The sequence below is a fragment of the Cystoisospora suis genome, assembly GCF_002600585.1.
Source record: "Cystoisospora suis strain Wien I chromosome Unknown contig_3587, whole genome shotgun sequence".
Lineage (NCBI taxonomy): Eukaryota > Apicomplexa > Conoidasida > Eucoccidiorida > Sarcocystidae > Cystoisospora > Cystoisospora suis.
Window position 1 is genome coordinate 37,656 of NW_027156382.1, and position 17,291 is coordinate 54,946.

The 17,291-nt window shown below is 48.0% G+C and overlaps 2 protein-coding genes across 2 annotated transcripts; one reads left to right on the forward strand and one right to left on the reverse strand.

Moving 5' to 3' along the window:
* Window positions 1–36: 36 nt before the first annotated feature.
* Window positions 37–13,260, forward strand: CSUI_006955 (uncharacterized protein). The gene is made up of 8 exons (XM_068067105.1): window positions 37–3,427; window positions 4,879–6,090; window positions 6,704–6,941; window positions 7,600–8,595; window positions 9,362–10,162; window positions 10,836–10,909; window positions 11,617–11,826; window positions 12,468–13,260. The coding sequence occupies exons 1-8, from the start codon at window positions 1,845–1,847 to the stop codon at window positions 13,051–13,053; spliced, it is 5,700 nt and encodes a 1,899-aa protein (XP_067920925.1). The 5' UTR covers window positions 37–1,844; the 3' UTR covers window positions 13,054–13,260.
* Window positions 12,491–16,976, reverse strand: CSUI_006956 (uncharacterized protein). Its single transcript, XM_068067106.1, has 2 exons — window positions 14,201–16,976; window positions 12,491–13,274 (listed from the first exon to the last, which is right to left on the reverse strand). Exon 1 carries the CDS (start codon window positions 16,434–16,436, stop codon window positions 15,717–15,719), a length of 720 nt encoding a protein of 239 aa, XP_067920926.1. The 5' UTR covers window positions 16,437–16,976; the 3' UTR covers window positions 12,491–13,274; window positions 14,201–15,716.
* Between the last annotated feature and the right edge of the window lie 315 nt (window positions 16,977–17,291).

The window sequence follows — 17,291 nt, forward strand, 5'->3', positions numbered from 1 at the left end:
CCAAGTGAGATGTCAAATAGATTGCCAAAGTCAAAAGCTCAACAATTATAGGCTCTTGTCTTCACTCTGCGTGGCAGATCACACGGGGCGAAGGAAGAGGATAGATAACAGTGTGTTGTCCGGGTTCCATTCTCTTAGACCGCCGTCTCGGGGCGCAACACGAGAGGAGCGAGGGAGCGTGTTTCTCATACCATCCTCTGAAATCATGTAAACCTATCAATGCCTCTTCTGCAACTAAAATAAAGTTGAGTGAATGCGCCTTTTCAATAGCAAAGAAGAGGGTACTCCTGGTGTGCTGTGAAAGGACAGTTCCGAACATTTTGCCGCAAAGAGCGGAGGCCCCGAGGGAGGGGCCTTGTGGTTCGCTTTCGCTTGAAGCAAAACACCGCTCGTGGTGCCCGAGCAAAACGGAAACCAGGGAAGAGCTTCCAGCTTCATAACGGTGGTGGAAGTTTCGCTTTGCATCTCATCGACGTCTTGTGAACCTGACGAGACATACAGATTGCAAAAGTCATATATATATACATACAGGTTTGTGTGTAGACTTTTTTATGATATCTGAAGAACAGGCAACAACAATAGTAGTGAGCGTGAACAAGAAGAACTGAAGTAGACAAATCCCGTCCACGGGTGTGAAGTTCCCAGTTCCTAATGCTTTGGCCAGCGTACAAGTTCCCTACGAAGAGGAAAGACGTTTTCTTCTCTGTTCTTCTCGAAGGATTGTATTTTTCTTTTGAATAGAACCGGCGAGAAAAAGAAACTAGATGCGGATATATTCCTGGAGGAGGGCATGTTGTCATATGGAAAGTTGTTGATCTCAGTGAAGATTGAGGCCTCTCATCGGCCGTTGACTGCGAGACCAGGAGCTCTTGTTCCTTTTTTCTTCTTTCCTCTTCCACGTTTCCTCCTTTTTTTCGTTTTGCTTTTGTGTTGACAGATGTCTCCTTCCCCAGGAAGCTCAAACTTTGCGGTGTTTTTTTCTCATCTTCTTCCTCCGCTTCCCCAGTTTGCTTTGTTACAGTCTTCACCAAATCTCCCTTCAGGGGCTACAGAGATACATGCCTTCTTATCTCTTTTATCAAAGCTCTCCGTCCTAAGCTTTTTGAAGTCAAGTTTCATTCGTTGTTTTCCGTTCGTTCGTAGCTGAGTTCCTTCTTTTCTGTTTCAGATCGTCGCGGTGTCCCCGTGAACTAGAGGTGCCTTGGAGGTCTTCCGCTTTCTTTTCTGCGTGTCCAGGTATCCTTACATACAGCAGGCATGGAGAAATCTTCTTCTTTCTTCCTGAGAGGTCTCACGCCCATTCTCCCGTTATCTCGTCGTCTTCCCAGCCACTCAAGGCCGTGACGTCGGGTTTGACGCAGGGACTGAGTGAGGAACATCAAAAAGAACCGTCTACCAGAAAGAACAGCGTTGGTTATAGACTTTTTTGTCTCTCAGTCCCTTTCTTGGGCTCGGTTTTCTCTTGTCTACCTACTTCCCCAGTCCGGCGGCTTGCTCACTCTCCATCTTTTCCCTTTTGTTGCTTGTTTTCGGTCCTTCGCCTTTCCTTTCGTTCCTGCTCTCCTTCTTCTCATTTCTCCAACTCTCTTTTTTCTTCAGTCGCCCCAGTCTTTCATCGCTTCCACACTTGTCCTTCCTGAAGTTCCAGTTCTTTCCTTTCTGTGGTGGTATGTCAGACTCTTCAGTTCCTTCATCCTTCTCTTTTTACTTTTCTTTTCTATTCTTCCTCGTCTTGCCGTCTGTCTCCATTCTCTCATGGTCCGCCTCCCTCACGCCATTCTCTCTCCTTCTCGTCTCGTGTGTTCTTTTACCTCCCCCCCTCATTCCCTCGATGATGTTTCACCATGAAGACGGGCCAACAGGCAGACGGAGAAGATCTCGAATTTCCCTCTGAAGATTTGCCACAGAGAGAGAAAGACGAGGATGGCAATAGGAGTCATGAGAGCGTATGTGCCAGTCACCATGAGAGTCATTCTCAGACTCATCTTGCTTCTCTGTATCCATCTCTCCCTACCGTAGCAGGAGTTTTACCTCCCTCTGCTGACAGTAGGGAAGATACGTCTCACTTCGCTTCTTCTTCTTCTGTTGCAGATGATTCCAAAGATAGCTCTCACTCGTCGGCCGGTGTTGCAGAAAGTGAAGCCTTTCCTAGCCATGGTATCGATGGACAACAAGACGGGGAAGAAGTGTCTTGCCCTCCTTCTCCACCTGCTCTAAGAGAATCTTGCTCTCCTGTTGATGCGGAGGGTGATCGACGCTTTTCATCTCTACCTGAAGAGAATGACGTAGGTGTGGCTGGAGATAAGGAAGGATGTGGGGGAACAGAGAAGAAAGAAGAAGGGAAAGAAGATCATGGATGTCGAGTTCAGAATGAGAGTGAACAGCGTGGAATGACGCGAGAGAATTACGATCCTGACGGTCATGACGGCAAGACTTGTGAAGCTGTCTCTTCATCTCCCGAGGAAGAAACACAACAACAGCTAGCACAGTCATCTTTGGACTATTCAGACTGTCGTGTGTCTTCTTCTTCTGCTCCTCCTTCCCTCCAGACTAGTAGCACATGTCCTTCATCTCCCTCACCACCCTCGCCACCTCCTCTTCCTCCTGAACGTCTCGAATCACTTGATGTTCTTTCCGTTCCTTGCAGTCATGTCGAGTCCCCGGCGACTTCTTCTTCTCAGTCTTCATCTGGCTCTTCTTTTCCTTCTTCTTCTTCGTCGTTTGATAACATACCCATCATCTCGAATATCTCTCTTCTTCCTCCCCCCTCTTCTATTCCTCAGTCTATCTTACCGTCTTCTCTTCTCTTTTCAAGCTCTTCATCCTCGTCATTCTTATCGTCGTCATTCTCCTCGAGAAGCGATGCCAGGCCTTCTTCTTCGTCTACAGATCCACATCTCGACCCTGAGCGATCATCGCAAAGTCTTCTCTCTTCTTTCTCTGCAGGAAATCTTTTCTGGAGGGTCGGAAAAAAGTTATCTCACAGTGGACGGGCTGCTGTCAACGTCGCGTCTCGCGCGGCTACGGCAGCGGCTGTTGTCACAGTAGGGGAGCCTATGGTGATATCTGAAAGGGGAGGAGAGACCCCAGGAGGTGGGAGAGAACAACAAGAAGAAGTGGACGGAGAAGAAGAGCAAGATCTCCACTCTCCTGTGATTAGAACGGGTATTGATCTCCCGTTTTCATCGAGAAAGACACAAAGTGCTGAAGAAGAAGGGGGAGTAGGGGTTAACGACAGAGGAGAAGAAGAAATTGCACAAGTTCCCTCTGCTGAAGAAGGTCATATAGACAACAGAGGACAGAGTCAAGCAGGAACAGGAAGAGGAGGAGCAGGAGGAGGAGGAGAAGAACAAGGAGGGAGTACAGGAAGGAGAAGGGAAGAACATGAAGGCGAAGATCACCTAAGACAAGAAATTGAAGCTCTTAGGTAAGGCCGGGTTTCATCATTCGAAATATTTCAGAAAGGACGTCTTTAAAGTATGAGTAGATATCGTGTATCGGGTCTTTGTATCTCGCTCTTTTACTGCATGCGGCTACTACTTCTACTACATGCCGGCACCCTCTACGTCTATCAACTTCTCTGATGTTCTCTTCGCACCCCCATGTATCAGTATATATATATATATATATAAACGGACAGGTATACATATATGTATATATATGTAAATGTATACCTGTCCGCATAGGCGTCTGTATACAGAGACCTCTTGGGACATGCAGGACCCCTCAGAAAGGAGCCAACGAGGCTATCTTCCCCGCTATTCATTCTAGGGAATTTTGTCTTTTCGTGGAGATCTCTTTCTCTCAGGATACGTTCACTCCGCCTTCTCATTATCTCTTTCGTGCTGCCTGTGTTGTCTCTTGGATCTCTTTCACGTGGAGAGGATCGCTCCTCACCAGGATTCTCCACTTCAGTAGGATGTTCTCTTTCTACTGATGACCGAGAGAGACGAGATGGCGTCGGGAGTTACATTGTATTAAATGGATAGGGGGTAACACCATCGTTAGGTTTTATGTTTATCAGTTTTTCCAAAGATTCATTCCGTCTGACGTGTCGTCAGTGCGCAGTACGTACACCTTACCATGCAGAGACATTTCGGTCATCGATATGTGCTATTGTTGCTGTTGAGAGTCTGAAGAAGAGTTCTCTGTATCTGTCCGCTCAGTCCAAGCAAGTTTTTCTGGAGACGTCCTTCCCTTTTCTTCCCCGCAGCAGCAGAGAATATGTTTCCATTCCTCTCTATTCATCTCTCGTGTTGTAGTCTCTTGCGTATGCACGTCCACCTGTCAACTGTGTTGCTTCTGCCTGAGGTAGGCCGAGGGTTGTTCATGGCGGGAGATTTGTGTAGATGAAGTTCACATGAAATCCCGCGTACCGCTGACCCTCTCCTTTCTTTCTCTCCCCTGCTCGTTTTTTCCCTTCTCTTCTTTCCGTGCATATGCATGCGTAATCAGATATGGATAGATATACATACTGCTCGTATCTACATGATACGTGTCCCGAGGAGTGCTATGGGAGGTGCCTAGCTTTGACTTCATTCAGATATAAGAACGCTGGTCCTAAGACAACTGTCGTTGTCGTTAAGAGAGGATGTTGTCGTAGCCCTGTCTCTCTTCCAATTCTCTTTCTGCCTTGACGATGATGTATGATACACGATCTTTACCACGCGCTAGCTTTCATGATCTGCAGCCTAGCTCTTCTTTTGTTTCCCTCCTTCCCTCATGGTTGCATGCCCGAGAACAGTTAGACAAGCAAGTCTTTGACCTCTCAAAGTCCTGTCTGAGCTGAAGTAGAGAGGCAGTCGGGAGTTCTTTCTCTTTCGCTTTCTTCAGAGTTTTTTGACTATTATTTCTTTTCTTTCCTCTTCTTTCTTTTAGAGAGCAGATTCGTATTTATCATGAAGCGTTAGCCAGTATGACGTCGATCTCTCCTTGCCCTCCGGTGCCTGCTGATTCCTCCTCTACTACCGAGGAGAAGAAGCCTTCTTCCTGTCCATCCCTTGCTTCTTCTTCCGCTTCAACTCCTGCACAGCCTGGCCCTGTCGACGTCCCTCCTTCTGCATCTTCTTCGTCTTCTTCTGCCAGTCATACGTCCTCTACATCTCTTCAAAGATCAGAAACGACTTCTTCATCTTCCCCGTCTTCGTCAGGCAATGAAGATGAAGACGAGGAGAGGGAGAAGAACAGTTTCTTGGAATTCTCAGAGTTTTTCGACAGAGATCGATTGCGAAAACATTTTCAAGAAGAGATCATCGAAATCCTTTCATCTAAAGCAGCTCCGGCAGCTGCCTCAGCAGCTTTAACTGCTACAGAGGCGGTCGTTAAAGAGAAGTTCAGACACGTAACACAACTCCGAAACTTCAACTTCTCCCTGTGGAACATTCGCTCTGATGTAGGGTCGATTGCTGCGGCGACTGCTGTATCTTTATATGAGGATGAATCTCTCTTTAGTCGCTTGCTTCCAGTTCTAAGTCGTCTTATATTAGAAATGGTGACTGCCTATAACGAAGAGAAACGGCGGCGAAGAGAACGGAGAAGAGAAGAGAAAGAAAAGACAGATGAGGCAAAGATGAAGAAAGTGAAGACCCGGAGCAAAAGGAGAAAAAGAAGGAAAAGAGGAGGAGCACAAGAGAAAGAACTGACCGAGAGAGAAGGACAAGATCGCAAAGAAAGTAGAGAAGAGAGTGACATGAGTCATAGGAGCAGCAGAAGAATTTGTGAGGAAATTCAAGGTAAGAGAAGAAGTGAAGGTGGAGATAGTGAAGAACAAGATGAGAAGAGTTTATCGAAGTATGCTGAACTGAAGAGAGAAGAAGAAGATAATCGTAGGAGTAGGAGTGAAGTAGATAACCTACCAGATACCCATACTGGAGAAGAGAGTACAAGGAGTAGCAGTGACTCTTGTTCTTCGTGTCAAGCTTGTGGGTCAGCTCTCCCTATAGGAACCTGTCGACATGGAAGCGGAGGAGGATTTGGGAAGGGAAGAAACGACGAAGAAATTTCACGTCTCATGGAGAAAATTCGGAAACAGCAAGGGGAGTTAGACCAACAAAGAGACCTCAATGAAAGACAAACAAAACAGATTGTCCAGTAAGGAAGAGAAACGGTGCCTCTTGGCCTTTCAGTAGTTTCGACAGTGTCATTACACCTCAAATCTGAGCTTGGAACGACTATCTACACTCTTGCCTCTCGTCAGCTACTACGAAGATATACGTATATATAGGTGTATAGTATTCATTGAATACAGGAAGTGTATGCATATCTTTGCCTCTTTCGGTGCGAAAACACTTGCAATCAGGTCAGGAAAGAATGGCAGGTATTTGTTATACGTGGATAGCAGAGCACAGAAAGGACGCGTCCTATCTTTTCTGCATCTATACATATTCGTATAGATCGGGGGTATACATGTCACATGGCACCTTGTCCTCTCTCTTGTCAATATGTTTCTAGCTAGCTCTATCTTGTCTCATGTATATTTGTATGTGTGTATATGTCTGTCTATGTATGATGTATGTACATATTGTCTTGTATTCATCAGGTCTTGAACTGCTTTTGATTCTGTCCTTACTGAGCTGCATGCAGTCATTCTTCGTGTCAACTGCAAGAGGGGAAGAACTTCGATCGCCTAGGGTAGCAGGCCAGGCGGTTTTCTTCTTCTGTTTGGAAAACCTCTGGAGTTCGAGAGGGTTCTGTGTGTCTACAGACTCACGTTACAGTTGACAGACTTGAAGACCGAGGAAGAAGAGCGGCTTGCAGAGGAGAGGAAGAAGAGCGAGGAGAAGAAGGAAAAAGAAGAAGAAGAGAAGAGAGTCTATGAAGTTCTCGAGTCCCAAAGAGTACAACTAGATGAGCTTACAGCAGCTGTAGCTGAAAGCTTTGAACTGAAGTGCCACCTACAGGAACTAGGGAAGTCTTATAGTCAAACGCGAGATCAATTACAGGTACGTTCTGCATATGTGTCTCTATCTATCTATATCTACCTGTCTATACATATCTGTGTATTCATCTGCATTGGTCCTCCAGCCAGTCTCACTACATATCTAAAGTTAGATATCTGGACAAGGGTGACAGGGGAGCAGCAGAAGTTCTCTGTACTTCGACAGTTCAGTGTCTAGTGATTCCCGCTGAGTGTATTCACGGGTTGCTCTCTCAGTTACTTCTCGCTTGCCTTCAGTCGACTTCTTGGTTCCTGTGCTGACTGTCAGCACCAGAAGAAGATTGCGTAAAGATCACGTAGAATCAGTCCTCAATCATAGCCTCCAGCTAGCCATCTCGGGGTCTAGGAATTCTCTCTCAAATATGTGCCATTCCTATGTATTAGTTTTCGGCTTCTTTGCAAGCTACGCCCGTCTTCAGGAGTTGTATGTGTGTGACAAGGTGGGATGTTTTCTACATGGGCATCCCTTCTAGCAGTTGAGTACGAGACTTAGTACCTCTTGTCTGCTTATGAAGAGCCATATATACCACGCGTGCTACTTAGGCATGCACGGGTGAGGTGTCCCAGGATCATTTTGAAGGGATCGATACAAAAGGCTGTATCGATGTGTCCTGTTCTCCTGGCCTTTTCCTCTGTTGTATCTCCTCTTCTTCCTATTTTAGGCCGTTGAGGAAGAACTTCGACAAGCTCGTGAGAAGATAAGGAGTCACCTTACACGCATTGGAGAGCTTGAAGAAGAATTACAGGAGAAAAGCAAAACGGCCAGCGCCGAGAATACAACTACTACGTCGCTAAGAGAGCGAGAACAACAGGAGGGTATTAACTCTTCGTCTCCCTCTCTTCCTCATCAGTCGTCTTCTTGTCTACAAGATGAAAGAACAGGAGAGATAGAACCGTCGACAGAGAAAGAAGAAGGAAGTGCTAATGAAAAGGAGACTTCTCTTCCGGACAAGGAGAATCGAAACTCTTCGGACGATATCACTACTAGAGGCCGAACAGATGGAGATAGAGGAGAGAAGCGCGACCCGGTTGAAGGCGTGAAGAAAGAGACTAGAGAGAACAGGGATGAGGTATCGAAGGAGAATAAGAGGCAGGGTGGTTCTGGTGACGATGTTCTTCTTCTTTCTCCATTCTGTGAGAAAGGTAAAGGGAATCGAATTGAAGAGTGCTCGGCACTATCACAGACAACAGCAGAATCTGAAGAAGGGATAGAAGTAAAACAAGACACAGTTTACATCAGTAAGTCTGGAAAAGCTTTACAGCCATCAACTAGGGAGCAATCGCTTTCATCTGCACTCAGTGAAAAGCCAAGAGAAGACGACTCGCTTGAATCTCTCGGTACAGGGAAAGAAACAGGAAAGGGAGGAGAAGGAGCAGAAGAAGAGAAAGAAGACAGAAAGGTCTCCAAAGCAGACAAGGAAGAAGAGCTCAACTGCAGCACGAAGAAAAGACAGACTGACGCATCGAATGTTCGACTCGAGAGAGAAAGAGAGCGTTCCGAAGAAAAGAAGATCGAAGAGCTTGAAAAGAAGATAAGAAGTCTTCAATTCGAGCTTGAATCTTTGCATGCTCGTTACCTGTGTGAAGAAAAGCGGCAGCTGAAGCAATTGCAAAACCTTAGGCATCTCTGTACTAAGGAGAAACAGAAAAGAGAAAAGGTGAGTGCAAATATTGCTTCTGTCTTTATAGTTCACAACCCATAGCTAAGATCATCGGTTGACGAGGTGGTAGCCTAAGTATACAAGATATTTGCTCCGTTTGCACTACTACTTGAACCTCCTTTTGATTCGTGCGATTCGTCTTTCGGCTGTTTCTTCGAGCCGCTTACTACCTAAAGAGGATAGGTCTCTCTCAGACATTCACGGCAGCGTCTTTTTGAGGAGGAGCCGTTACTTCTTTATGTATTCATTCAAAGCATGCGTATGTATACAAGTACGTTCCGATCAAGCTTTTCTTTGTGCGTCCATACAGATACAGTGGAGGAGAAGTCAGGAGACCTGACTCTTTGTAATGTGTGTATCTGGTTGGCTGAAGTCATGGACGCATATGCAAGGGTAGATGTGTCTAAACAGCAGTGACGGTAAGGCATGATTTCATCGTACATAGATGCTGCAGCAAGTGCTGGCAGCGTACTGAAAGAGATTCTCAACTACAGCAAAGTAATATAAAACCAAGTGAAGACAACTGGGTATGTATGTAGGGAAGAAAGTGAGCCGTCTAGACAAAGAGATCTTCCTGTAACATCTGTTATACCTACTATACCTAAAACATCTCTACGAATATGAGGAGCTCTGCATCTGAAAGGTAGAATCTGTATCTTTTCTTCGTACAAGAAGTCTCTACATTGCAAGTGTTTGCTTGTAAAGCTGAATGTTTTCTCGATCTTCCGTTCATCTCCGTTCTCTTCTTTGCTGTCTTTCTCAGTCGGAAGCCGAAACGCAACGGTGGATGGCGAGAGCGTTAGAACGCCAAATGCTTGAATTGCAAGGCAACGAGAATCCCCATTTGTATGATGATGGTGTAAAAGGATCTGGAGAGAGGACTGGCTCCGATCATGACAGTGTTCTGAGTTGGCAGCAAAGCATGAGACACATCATGGTCAATTCCGGTGTACATACACCTGAAGGAACATCCGGTGAAGGTCATCGGATACCAGGCACCAGAGGGGGAACGCTTGAGAACTGCGTAGAACACGAGAGGAGGAGTCGTGTTGCAGAATTTTCTGGAGATGGGAGCGGAAAGATGAACGAAAGATCTTCTCTCAGACGAGAACATGAAAGAAACACTGAGAGAAGTGAACACGATCATAATCGTTCTTTTCGATCGCCACCCCCGGTACTTTCGGACACCTCAATAGGAGCCACCGGCATTGCGTCACCGTCTCATCCACATTCAACATCCTCGGCGCGTACATCAACGACCATGTCGCAAAGACACCAAGATAACACTTACATGCGTACAACACGCGATACCTCTTTCCCTCAACTGATAAGAGAATCCCAAGGTGGTGGCTACGAGGAAGAAGAGTATGGAGTGAAAAGGTACACTGAAGGAGCGGTTTCTTTTTCAACGTCTTCTTCTCTCCCTCCCAAGATTTCTGATGAACCGGCACCTCGTGACTTTGTAACACCGGGAGCATCAGACAGAAGATTCGCACATGAAGACGACGAGACACGGTTTAGGAAGGAAATTGAACAGCTAAAGATTTCTCAAGAGTTACTCCAGGTAGGGATATGGAGTGGTTTTCTTCTTTTATCCTTTCTCCTCTTATCAGTCATATATGTATACTTTGACAAGGTGCAATACAATTGCAGAGAAGGCCTCTAGCTCGTCGCTACATACACTTACGTATGTATGTACAGTACAGTATATTGCCGACTTGATGTCTCTTTAAGATACACAAGTGCAATAGTACGGTGTGGATGCGGTTTCTGTCGTGTCTAGCATTTCTTGTAGGAACGTTTGGACTTGTAACGAGTTTTTAGCTGAGAGACTTGTCTGAAGTGACGGGAGCTACGGATGCTTATTCAGTATACACTATGCTGTTCTTTTCCATAGCCGCATGCAGAACGCTACAAAGAATCTCCCCATGTAATCAAACTGTGGAAGAAGGTACTTTCCTTCCCTTGTGTCTTCTTACCGGAGACATGAAGCTGTTCCTCCAGACCTGAGGCTTCGGAGAAAGAAGAGAAGATGCGGGGTTGGTTGTTGTGATGGAGAGAGGTCATGTGACACTTCGATGTCTGCGTGTCTGTCTCTCTGTCGCCACGTAACTTTTATTTCAAAGTCTATAGCCTAAGATCGTGGTTCGGTAACTATAGTACCTTGTGAAAGAAGGAGGAGTGCTGAGTTCTCCAATCTTCTTCTTGTCGTCGCTCTTAACTTTTTCTCTGAATAGGTTGATGTTGCTAAGAAGGCGGAAATCATCTCCTTTCTCTTGAAGAAATATGCTCTTCGAGAAGAAACCTTCAGGTAACATTTCTTTTTCTTTCGGCATCAAGTATAGTAGTTTATTGTCTTGTTCATTTTGTAATGATAGAGAGGGAGGACTGGGCTCTTCTTTATCGTAGAATCTATCCCTCCTGCCTTCCTACTCATCACTCACGATTACAGAGTGCATAATGCTACGTTACTACAGTTATTGTACGTGTCTTCTTGCCCCGTGAGAATTTCTTTGCTCTCCATCAGATTTGTCTGTTCTTTTCTCTTCTAGAGATCATGCACATATCATGAATGAGGAAACGGTAATGCGTCTTCATAGAAGGATCGACGATCTCCCTCCTAGTTGTCATATATCACATGTAGATTTTCATGTGCATGTGTTTACGAGTGTATATAAAGATGCTTGATCTGCGTATATATGTAGGTCTATGTAGATATATTCAACTAGACTGATGTGAGCGATGAAGCTGTTTCCAGGAATGTCGAGACGACTCGACGATCTTCGGACAATTTGGAGATTGATGAAGGGGAATGCTTTGACAATCGGATCCACCTGCTTGGGCTCTTTCATACCGCTTTTTAGATCTCTCTTCCTGTTCTATGTTGATTCTTGTCTGTCCTTGTAACACGTGTTGTCTTCCATTTTCTTGTTTCGTGTATCTGCACAGTATAGACATGTATCTATGTATCGGAATGCCTTTTTTTTGCCGCAGTGTTGATTGTCGTTCTGTTTGTAGAGGTCCGCCGGTGACATATTCGAGATCTACTGGATGGCGACAGCTTGCTGTCGCAGCAGCTGAGGCTATGATAGGAAGGGGCAAAGAAAGAGGAAGTGGGGGAGCAGGAGGAACTCTAGAGTTCCATGAGATGGAGAAAATCGTGGAAGAGACTCTGCTTGAAAATATACGTCTGCGTACAGACCTGGCGACGCTTGCGGAAGATATGGAGTGAGTTCTATCTTGAGATACAATGATAGGAAGAAGAAAAGATTCTCAACTCTGATCGGAGTATCGTCACGTGTATGTACTCAAGTGGGCTCACTTGGCAGGTGGTCGATGTCATTCATGCCGTCTCTCTATGTGTATATTTCTGTTTGTCTGTGGAAAGCATATGAAGACTGGAGTGGGGTTGTTTTATGTGCGCGGCTGAGGATATTTTAGGGAGGATTTTTGTTTGTGCATGTTAGCTTGTCTACACCATGTATGTTTTTTGGAGATATGAGAAGCCGCTTGGCTCAGTATAGATGTATCACGTTCTTACCTCTCTCCGTGCTAATACGACCATGTTCTGCTGTACCCATGGGCTGGATCTGGTGACTTTGAAGGCACGTACAAGGCAAAGCATTTGCATATCTTATAGATATAGAGATATACTCAAGCTATCTGTATGAATGCTGGTGTCAGCGGCTGTCTAGCTCAATTCGGATTTCTTATGTAGCTTTGTGGGCTTGGTGGCGTCCGTGGTGATCGCCAAGCAATAACAGACCAATAGTGTACTTGTAGTCCGGCTGGATAGTTGTGCGTGCTTGGATTGCTAGGTGTGGTGATTTGTTCCTGTCCTCGCTTGAATGTTTTTGCGGTGGCTACAGACGTTCTAGAAAAGAGGAACAGGGACGAGGCCGGGGAGAACCCGGGGAGAATCTCAACCCTATGGCTCCTCTTCCGCTGATTCCGAACAATACAACGACCAAAGACTGTATCACAAACAGTGAGCACCACCAGTATTTGATGGAATGCCAAGGCAAGCCCGTATCATCATCAGGGAAGTTTCTATCCGAGAACAGCCAAGGGCAAAGCGCACACTGTGTTAGGCAAAACAACTTGAAAACATCATCACATCGAGGAGTAGACTCGACCCAAATCGGTGAGAACTGTACACAAGCAAAAAAAGAAGACTTTGGCAGGAAGGCAAGATCAGATCTTTTAGTAGTAGCGCACTGCAGCTCTCCTGTGCTTGAGTGCCGAAGTGAGGGAAAGCCTGAGAACGAGGAGTTGAAACCTGAGCCAGGGCAAAAATCGACAGGAGAAAAACAACAGACTAACCATCTGATAGTGCGTAATAAACCGAGTTCTCCATCTCTCAGCGATACTAGGAGCGAAGACGCGGGGAGATCTCCCATCCAAGAAGTCGTCGAACCTTTGAGTGAAGTTGTTCTTTTTCACGCTGACGCATGAGTTCTCTTCGTCTGTTACGCACCCGCTTTGCTGTGGGACAAGGTTTTTCTCGTTACCCTCCAGCGTGTCTTCTTTTTCCCGTTGGTTAATTTAGGCACAAGCCTCTTTTCAGTCTTCTTTTTCAGGTGACGCCTTAAAAGCACCCTGTCCTCGTGGTAAGATTTGTCCAACAAAGGTGCACCTCTACATCCGTTGACTTCAGAAGTAGAATAAATTTTTCCCTGATGGACTCGATAGACAGGAAGACACACTAGTGCACTGCCTGCACACAGAAAATCTTTTCCCTTCCGGCAGGCACCCCAGGAACGCAGTCTAAGCCTCTCATCGTCTGCAGTTGCTTGTAGATCTTACTAAAGTGTCAAAAAGGCAGGAGACAAGCAATCGAGTGTCTGTTCTGGGTTACGGCCCTCAGGCGGAATTTATAGTTGGGCTGGCCGCACTTGAAACATGCAACCTACCCGTGTCCCGTTTGCCTGGTAAGCGGAGAGAAACACTCTGAGTGTCGTGTGACCAGCTCTCACGACAGACTACTTCTTGGGGCTTGGGAGTGTGCACTACAGATATGTGCACGCTTGGATACATGCCTGGCACTTGGCCGTAGGTTTCAAGGACTCTGGAACCTTTGCCGGAGGACACGGCAGGCGATTGAGGTTTGAACGCAACACAAACGCATGAAGACTATAGAAGCTTAGGTACTTTTCAATGTGTGCGGCCCGGTAGATGGATGATCCGTCTTCAAGCAGCAGCAAGTACACTGCAAACCCTTGCACTCACCCTCTTCCAACAATTCTAAAGAAGCAAAAGACCACTTTTTGTCATTCGGAACGCTAACTCATGAAGTTCTCTACGCCTTGTTGGCCTTCAAAAGACGGTGCACGGTTGCTGGCTGGGTGAGAGTTACCGAGAGCAGAGCTGGACACAGGGGAACAGCGCCGGTTCTCCTTTCCTATTACAGCCCTCAAGAGGACGCCAGTCACTCTCCTCAGCTTTCCTTCTTCTCATGTCAACGGACAGAAACAACTACCCCAGTTGTAGCCAGCTCAGAAGATACGGAAACCTGACCCATCATCTGCCGTCTGACCCGCTGAATCACCAAAACGCGACCCCCGGTTGTAGCTCGCTCAAAAGATTGCAAAAGGTGACCCACCATCTGCTGTCGCTGATCCGCTCGGTCGCCTAAACGCGAGCGCGTGACGACCGTGGAGGCCGCCACTACGGGACATGCGTGGACAGGAATCGAGGCGAATCTTCATCAGCCGAACGGTCCCGGGCCGGCTTCGGTGCGTCGACGAAGTGAAGCTCAGGGTGGAAAATTAGGCTGAAACAGTGCCAGACAGATAATGTCTGTTTGCCTGGCTTGCATCAAGCGTGCTGATTGCGCCGTACTCCTACAGGGTGCTTTCAGTATTGGCTGAGAAGAGTGAACGCTTCTTACAGTGTGAATACATAGGCACAGGCGCAGCCCGCGTCGTATTGTTGCGTCGTGTAAGGGGCAGTCCGGCCCCCTGGACTATTAACCGTAGAGAGGATTGCTGCTTCTCCTGTGGCTGCTTGCACTGGTAGCACCACATAAGCTGGCGCGCACACGTAGCGCCTTGGAGCAGTTGGCCCCACATGCCTGCAGGGGGGGGTAGCCGTCTGTTATCACTTGATAACAGACGGCTACCCAAGAAAACCGGCCTGTCGCCCGGTGTCAGAGCAATCTCGTCCCGCATTGTTCCGGGCTCTTGACCCGCGCCTTCTTCGACTGCACCAACAAACGTTCTCCCTCAGTGACACGCGAAAGAACGCTCGTGCGTCGGACCCGGGGCTGACTCGGCCGTACTGGAGAGCTGTCTATCTGCTTGACAGAACACAAGCGTGTGTGCGAGCTGAGTTGCCGGGCCACCATACGCCTTCGCAACACTGAGGTCGCTTGCAGTCTAACGCTGGTGAGCTGGGACGAGGCACTGGTTGGAGAGGCGCTCACGTTCACTAGGCCTTTTCCGCCCGTCTGGTCTTCAATAGTGACAGGAGTGAGGGGAGCGGAGGCTGTCAGTAGCTGCCTCTCAGTATATTCTGAAAAGAACACCTTAACGCGATGAGCCTCTTTCGGAGCACTTCAAATGAGGGTAGGAGGTGGCGTCGGCCCCCTGGATTATGAAAAGTCTTTGAATACAAGTTTCTCACTATAAAGACTGGCGCGACTGCCCTTGCAGGTCCTCATATGGGCACAGTAAGTCCGTCTAGCGGATCTCGCAGCCGTTGAGGCAGTTCGGGCGCCGGCATCTCCGCGTGTTCTCCCGCACTATGGAAAGTGGGCGACCAATACTCTCCGGGAATCGCGCGGCTCCGACTCTCGCTGTTGCCCGGCGCTGCAGACTGGCTGTACCGCGCACCGGCCCTTTCGATTGTATGTATCTATACGGTAACTGAGTCTTTGGGACGCTGGACGCTCCTCACTGGCCTTGCAACCGCTGTTTTCCTTGCGGATTAGCGAGGAGCTACCCATATCTTGCCCGAGGGATGGTCCGCGGCTCGCTTGGGACTGGAAGACAAGAGGCCCGTATGTTTCACATTGGATCTGTGAGATCCGACTACTGCGCGCTTCGCTAGTACTCTACCTGACGTGGCACTGCTCCTGGATCTCGAAGCCGAGGAAAGAACGGAGGAGCCCTTTCCCGTCAAACCTCTTCTTGGACGGCGGGTGCCGAGGATTCCGCTGCAGAAAGAGCACTCGCTTGAATTTTTTTCTGGATCTGCTCGTCCTCCACACCCTGCTTTTCTTCCCTCTCCAAGGACGACACTAGAGAAGCTACCACAAGGCGCCCCTGATCGATCACCTGCTTGACACCCGAAGCCACCACCGCTCCTACCTCCTGCGTGAGACCTTCAAGTTGACCGAGGACGAGGCCGAGCTTGTCAAGTGTCGTGCGGGCGTCCTTGCGGCTTTTCTCTCCTTCGAGCCATGAAAGACTCATGCCGCCCAGAAGACGGAACTGGGCAGGATCTGCCGCTGACAAACCAGACTTCAAGTTGTCCATGTACTGGTGCAGGCCCTCCTTGAAAGACTCCGATTCGGCCTTGGATTCAGCCACAAACCGAAACGTGTCAGTATAGAGCTCCTGAAGGCGCTGTGTCAGCGCCTGTGCCATCGAATCAGGGTTGGTGACAGCGTCATCGGTAATCGTCTTGTCGTCCGTTGCTGCTTCCTCATCCTCGGTCCTCTGTACTTCCTCAACAGCAACTTCCGCTGCCATTTTCACTCCCCCTTGCTCTTTCAAAGCTCCCGACACCCCACCGAGGGAAACCAAGGCGAACGTGCACAAAACAACAATCCAGGCGTAGAATTTGAACGCTAGCCTGGAGGGCCCGCACTGAGGCGGGGACGGTAGGTTCTGCATGATTCAGGAGAGGGGAAACAGACCAGGAATAACTTCAACGCACGAAATTTGAAAATGATGCACAGAAGGCAGAAATTACAACTGTTCCGTAACTGTTGGAGGTAAAGCCGGATCGGGACAGCCTACAGCGCCGTTGTCCGGGGGCATGCAACCCCAAATTTGCCGACTGTCGGCGCTTTGACGGCCCCTCCGTCACCCAGCCACTTACAGCCCCCTCGTGCGTGTTAGTAATGCAAATTCCGGACATTTAGGCCGTAGTCTGTATGGAGTGCGTTCATGGCTAGTGAGAGCAGTCAACTTATGAGCAGAGCTAATTGCGCGGCCGTGACAGGCGACTGTGTTCACCAGTCGGTCGCTCAGGTCTAGGGGGCACTTCCAGTGGGCACTTCTCGGCGCCGCCACCTGCGCGGGCCAGTCTACTGGTACTGGTAGAGCCTCCGGAGCATTCGGTCGCTGTAAAGTCGAACGACGTCTAGAGGGGGGTCCCAGTTGGCACGCCAGTGAGCCTTCGTTTTCCTGGGAAAGCTTTCTCATGTCTTTTTTTGGAATGTCAAACTGTTGGGGGAAGGAGAGTGTGGCTCCCGCGGTAGGACCAGATGTGGTTCCCAGGAAGCCGGTAAGACCCTGGAAGAGATTGCCTTCGCGAAAGACGAGGTCCGTGATGCGCCGGTGCTCGTGTGCTTGCGGGGACCGGGTATCGTTCCCGTTGTGCAGTTCACAGGTTATTTGGAGTGTTGTTTTTGCTCCGATGATGTGCTAAAAATGACAGACCTTACATTCGAAGCCACGTAGCAACATTCACAATTCACAACGCTGCAGTGCCCGCGCCACAGCTGTTGTGCGATGTAGCGGAAC

What these genes read in the sequence shown, in the direction of transcription:
- CSUI_006955 (XM_068067105.1), top strand. Translation starts at nt 1,845, where the DNA reads ATGAAGACGGGCCAACAGGCAGACGGAGAAGATCTCGAATTTCCCTCT. An exon ending in CAAACAAAACAGATTGTCCA is followed by an intron (nt 6,091 to 6,703) that starts GTAAGGAAGAGA and finishes GTGTGTCTACAG; the next exon opens with ACTCACGTTACAGTTGACAG. An exon ending in TTTCTCAAGAGTTACTCCAG is followed by an intron (nt 10,163 to 10,835) that starts GTAGGGATATGG and finishes TTCTCTGAATAG; the next exon opens with GTTGATGTTGCTAAGAAGGC.
- CSUI_006956 (XM_068067106.1), bottom strand. Translation starts at nt 16,436, where the DNA reads ATGCAGAACCTACCGTCCCCGCCTCAGTGCGGGCCCTCCAGGCTAGCG.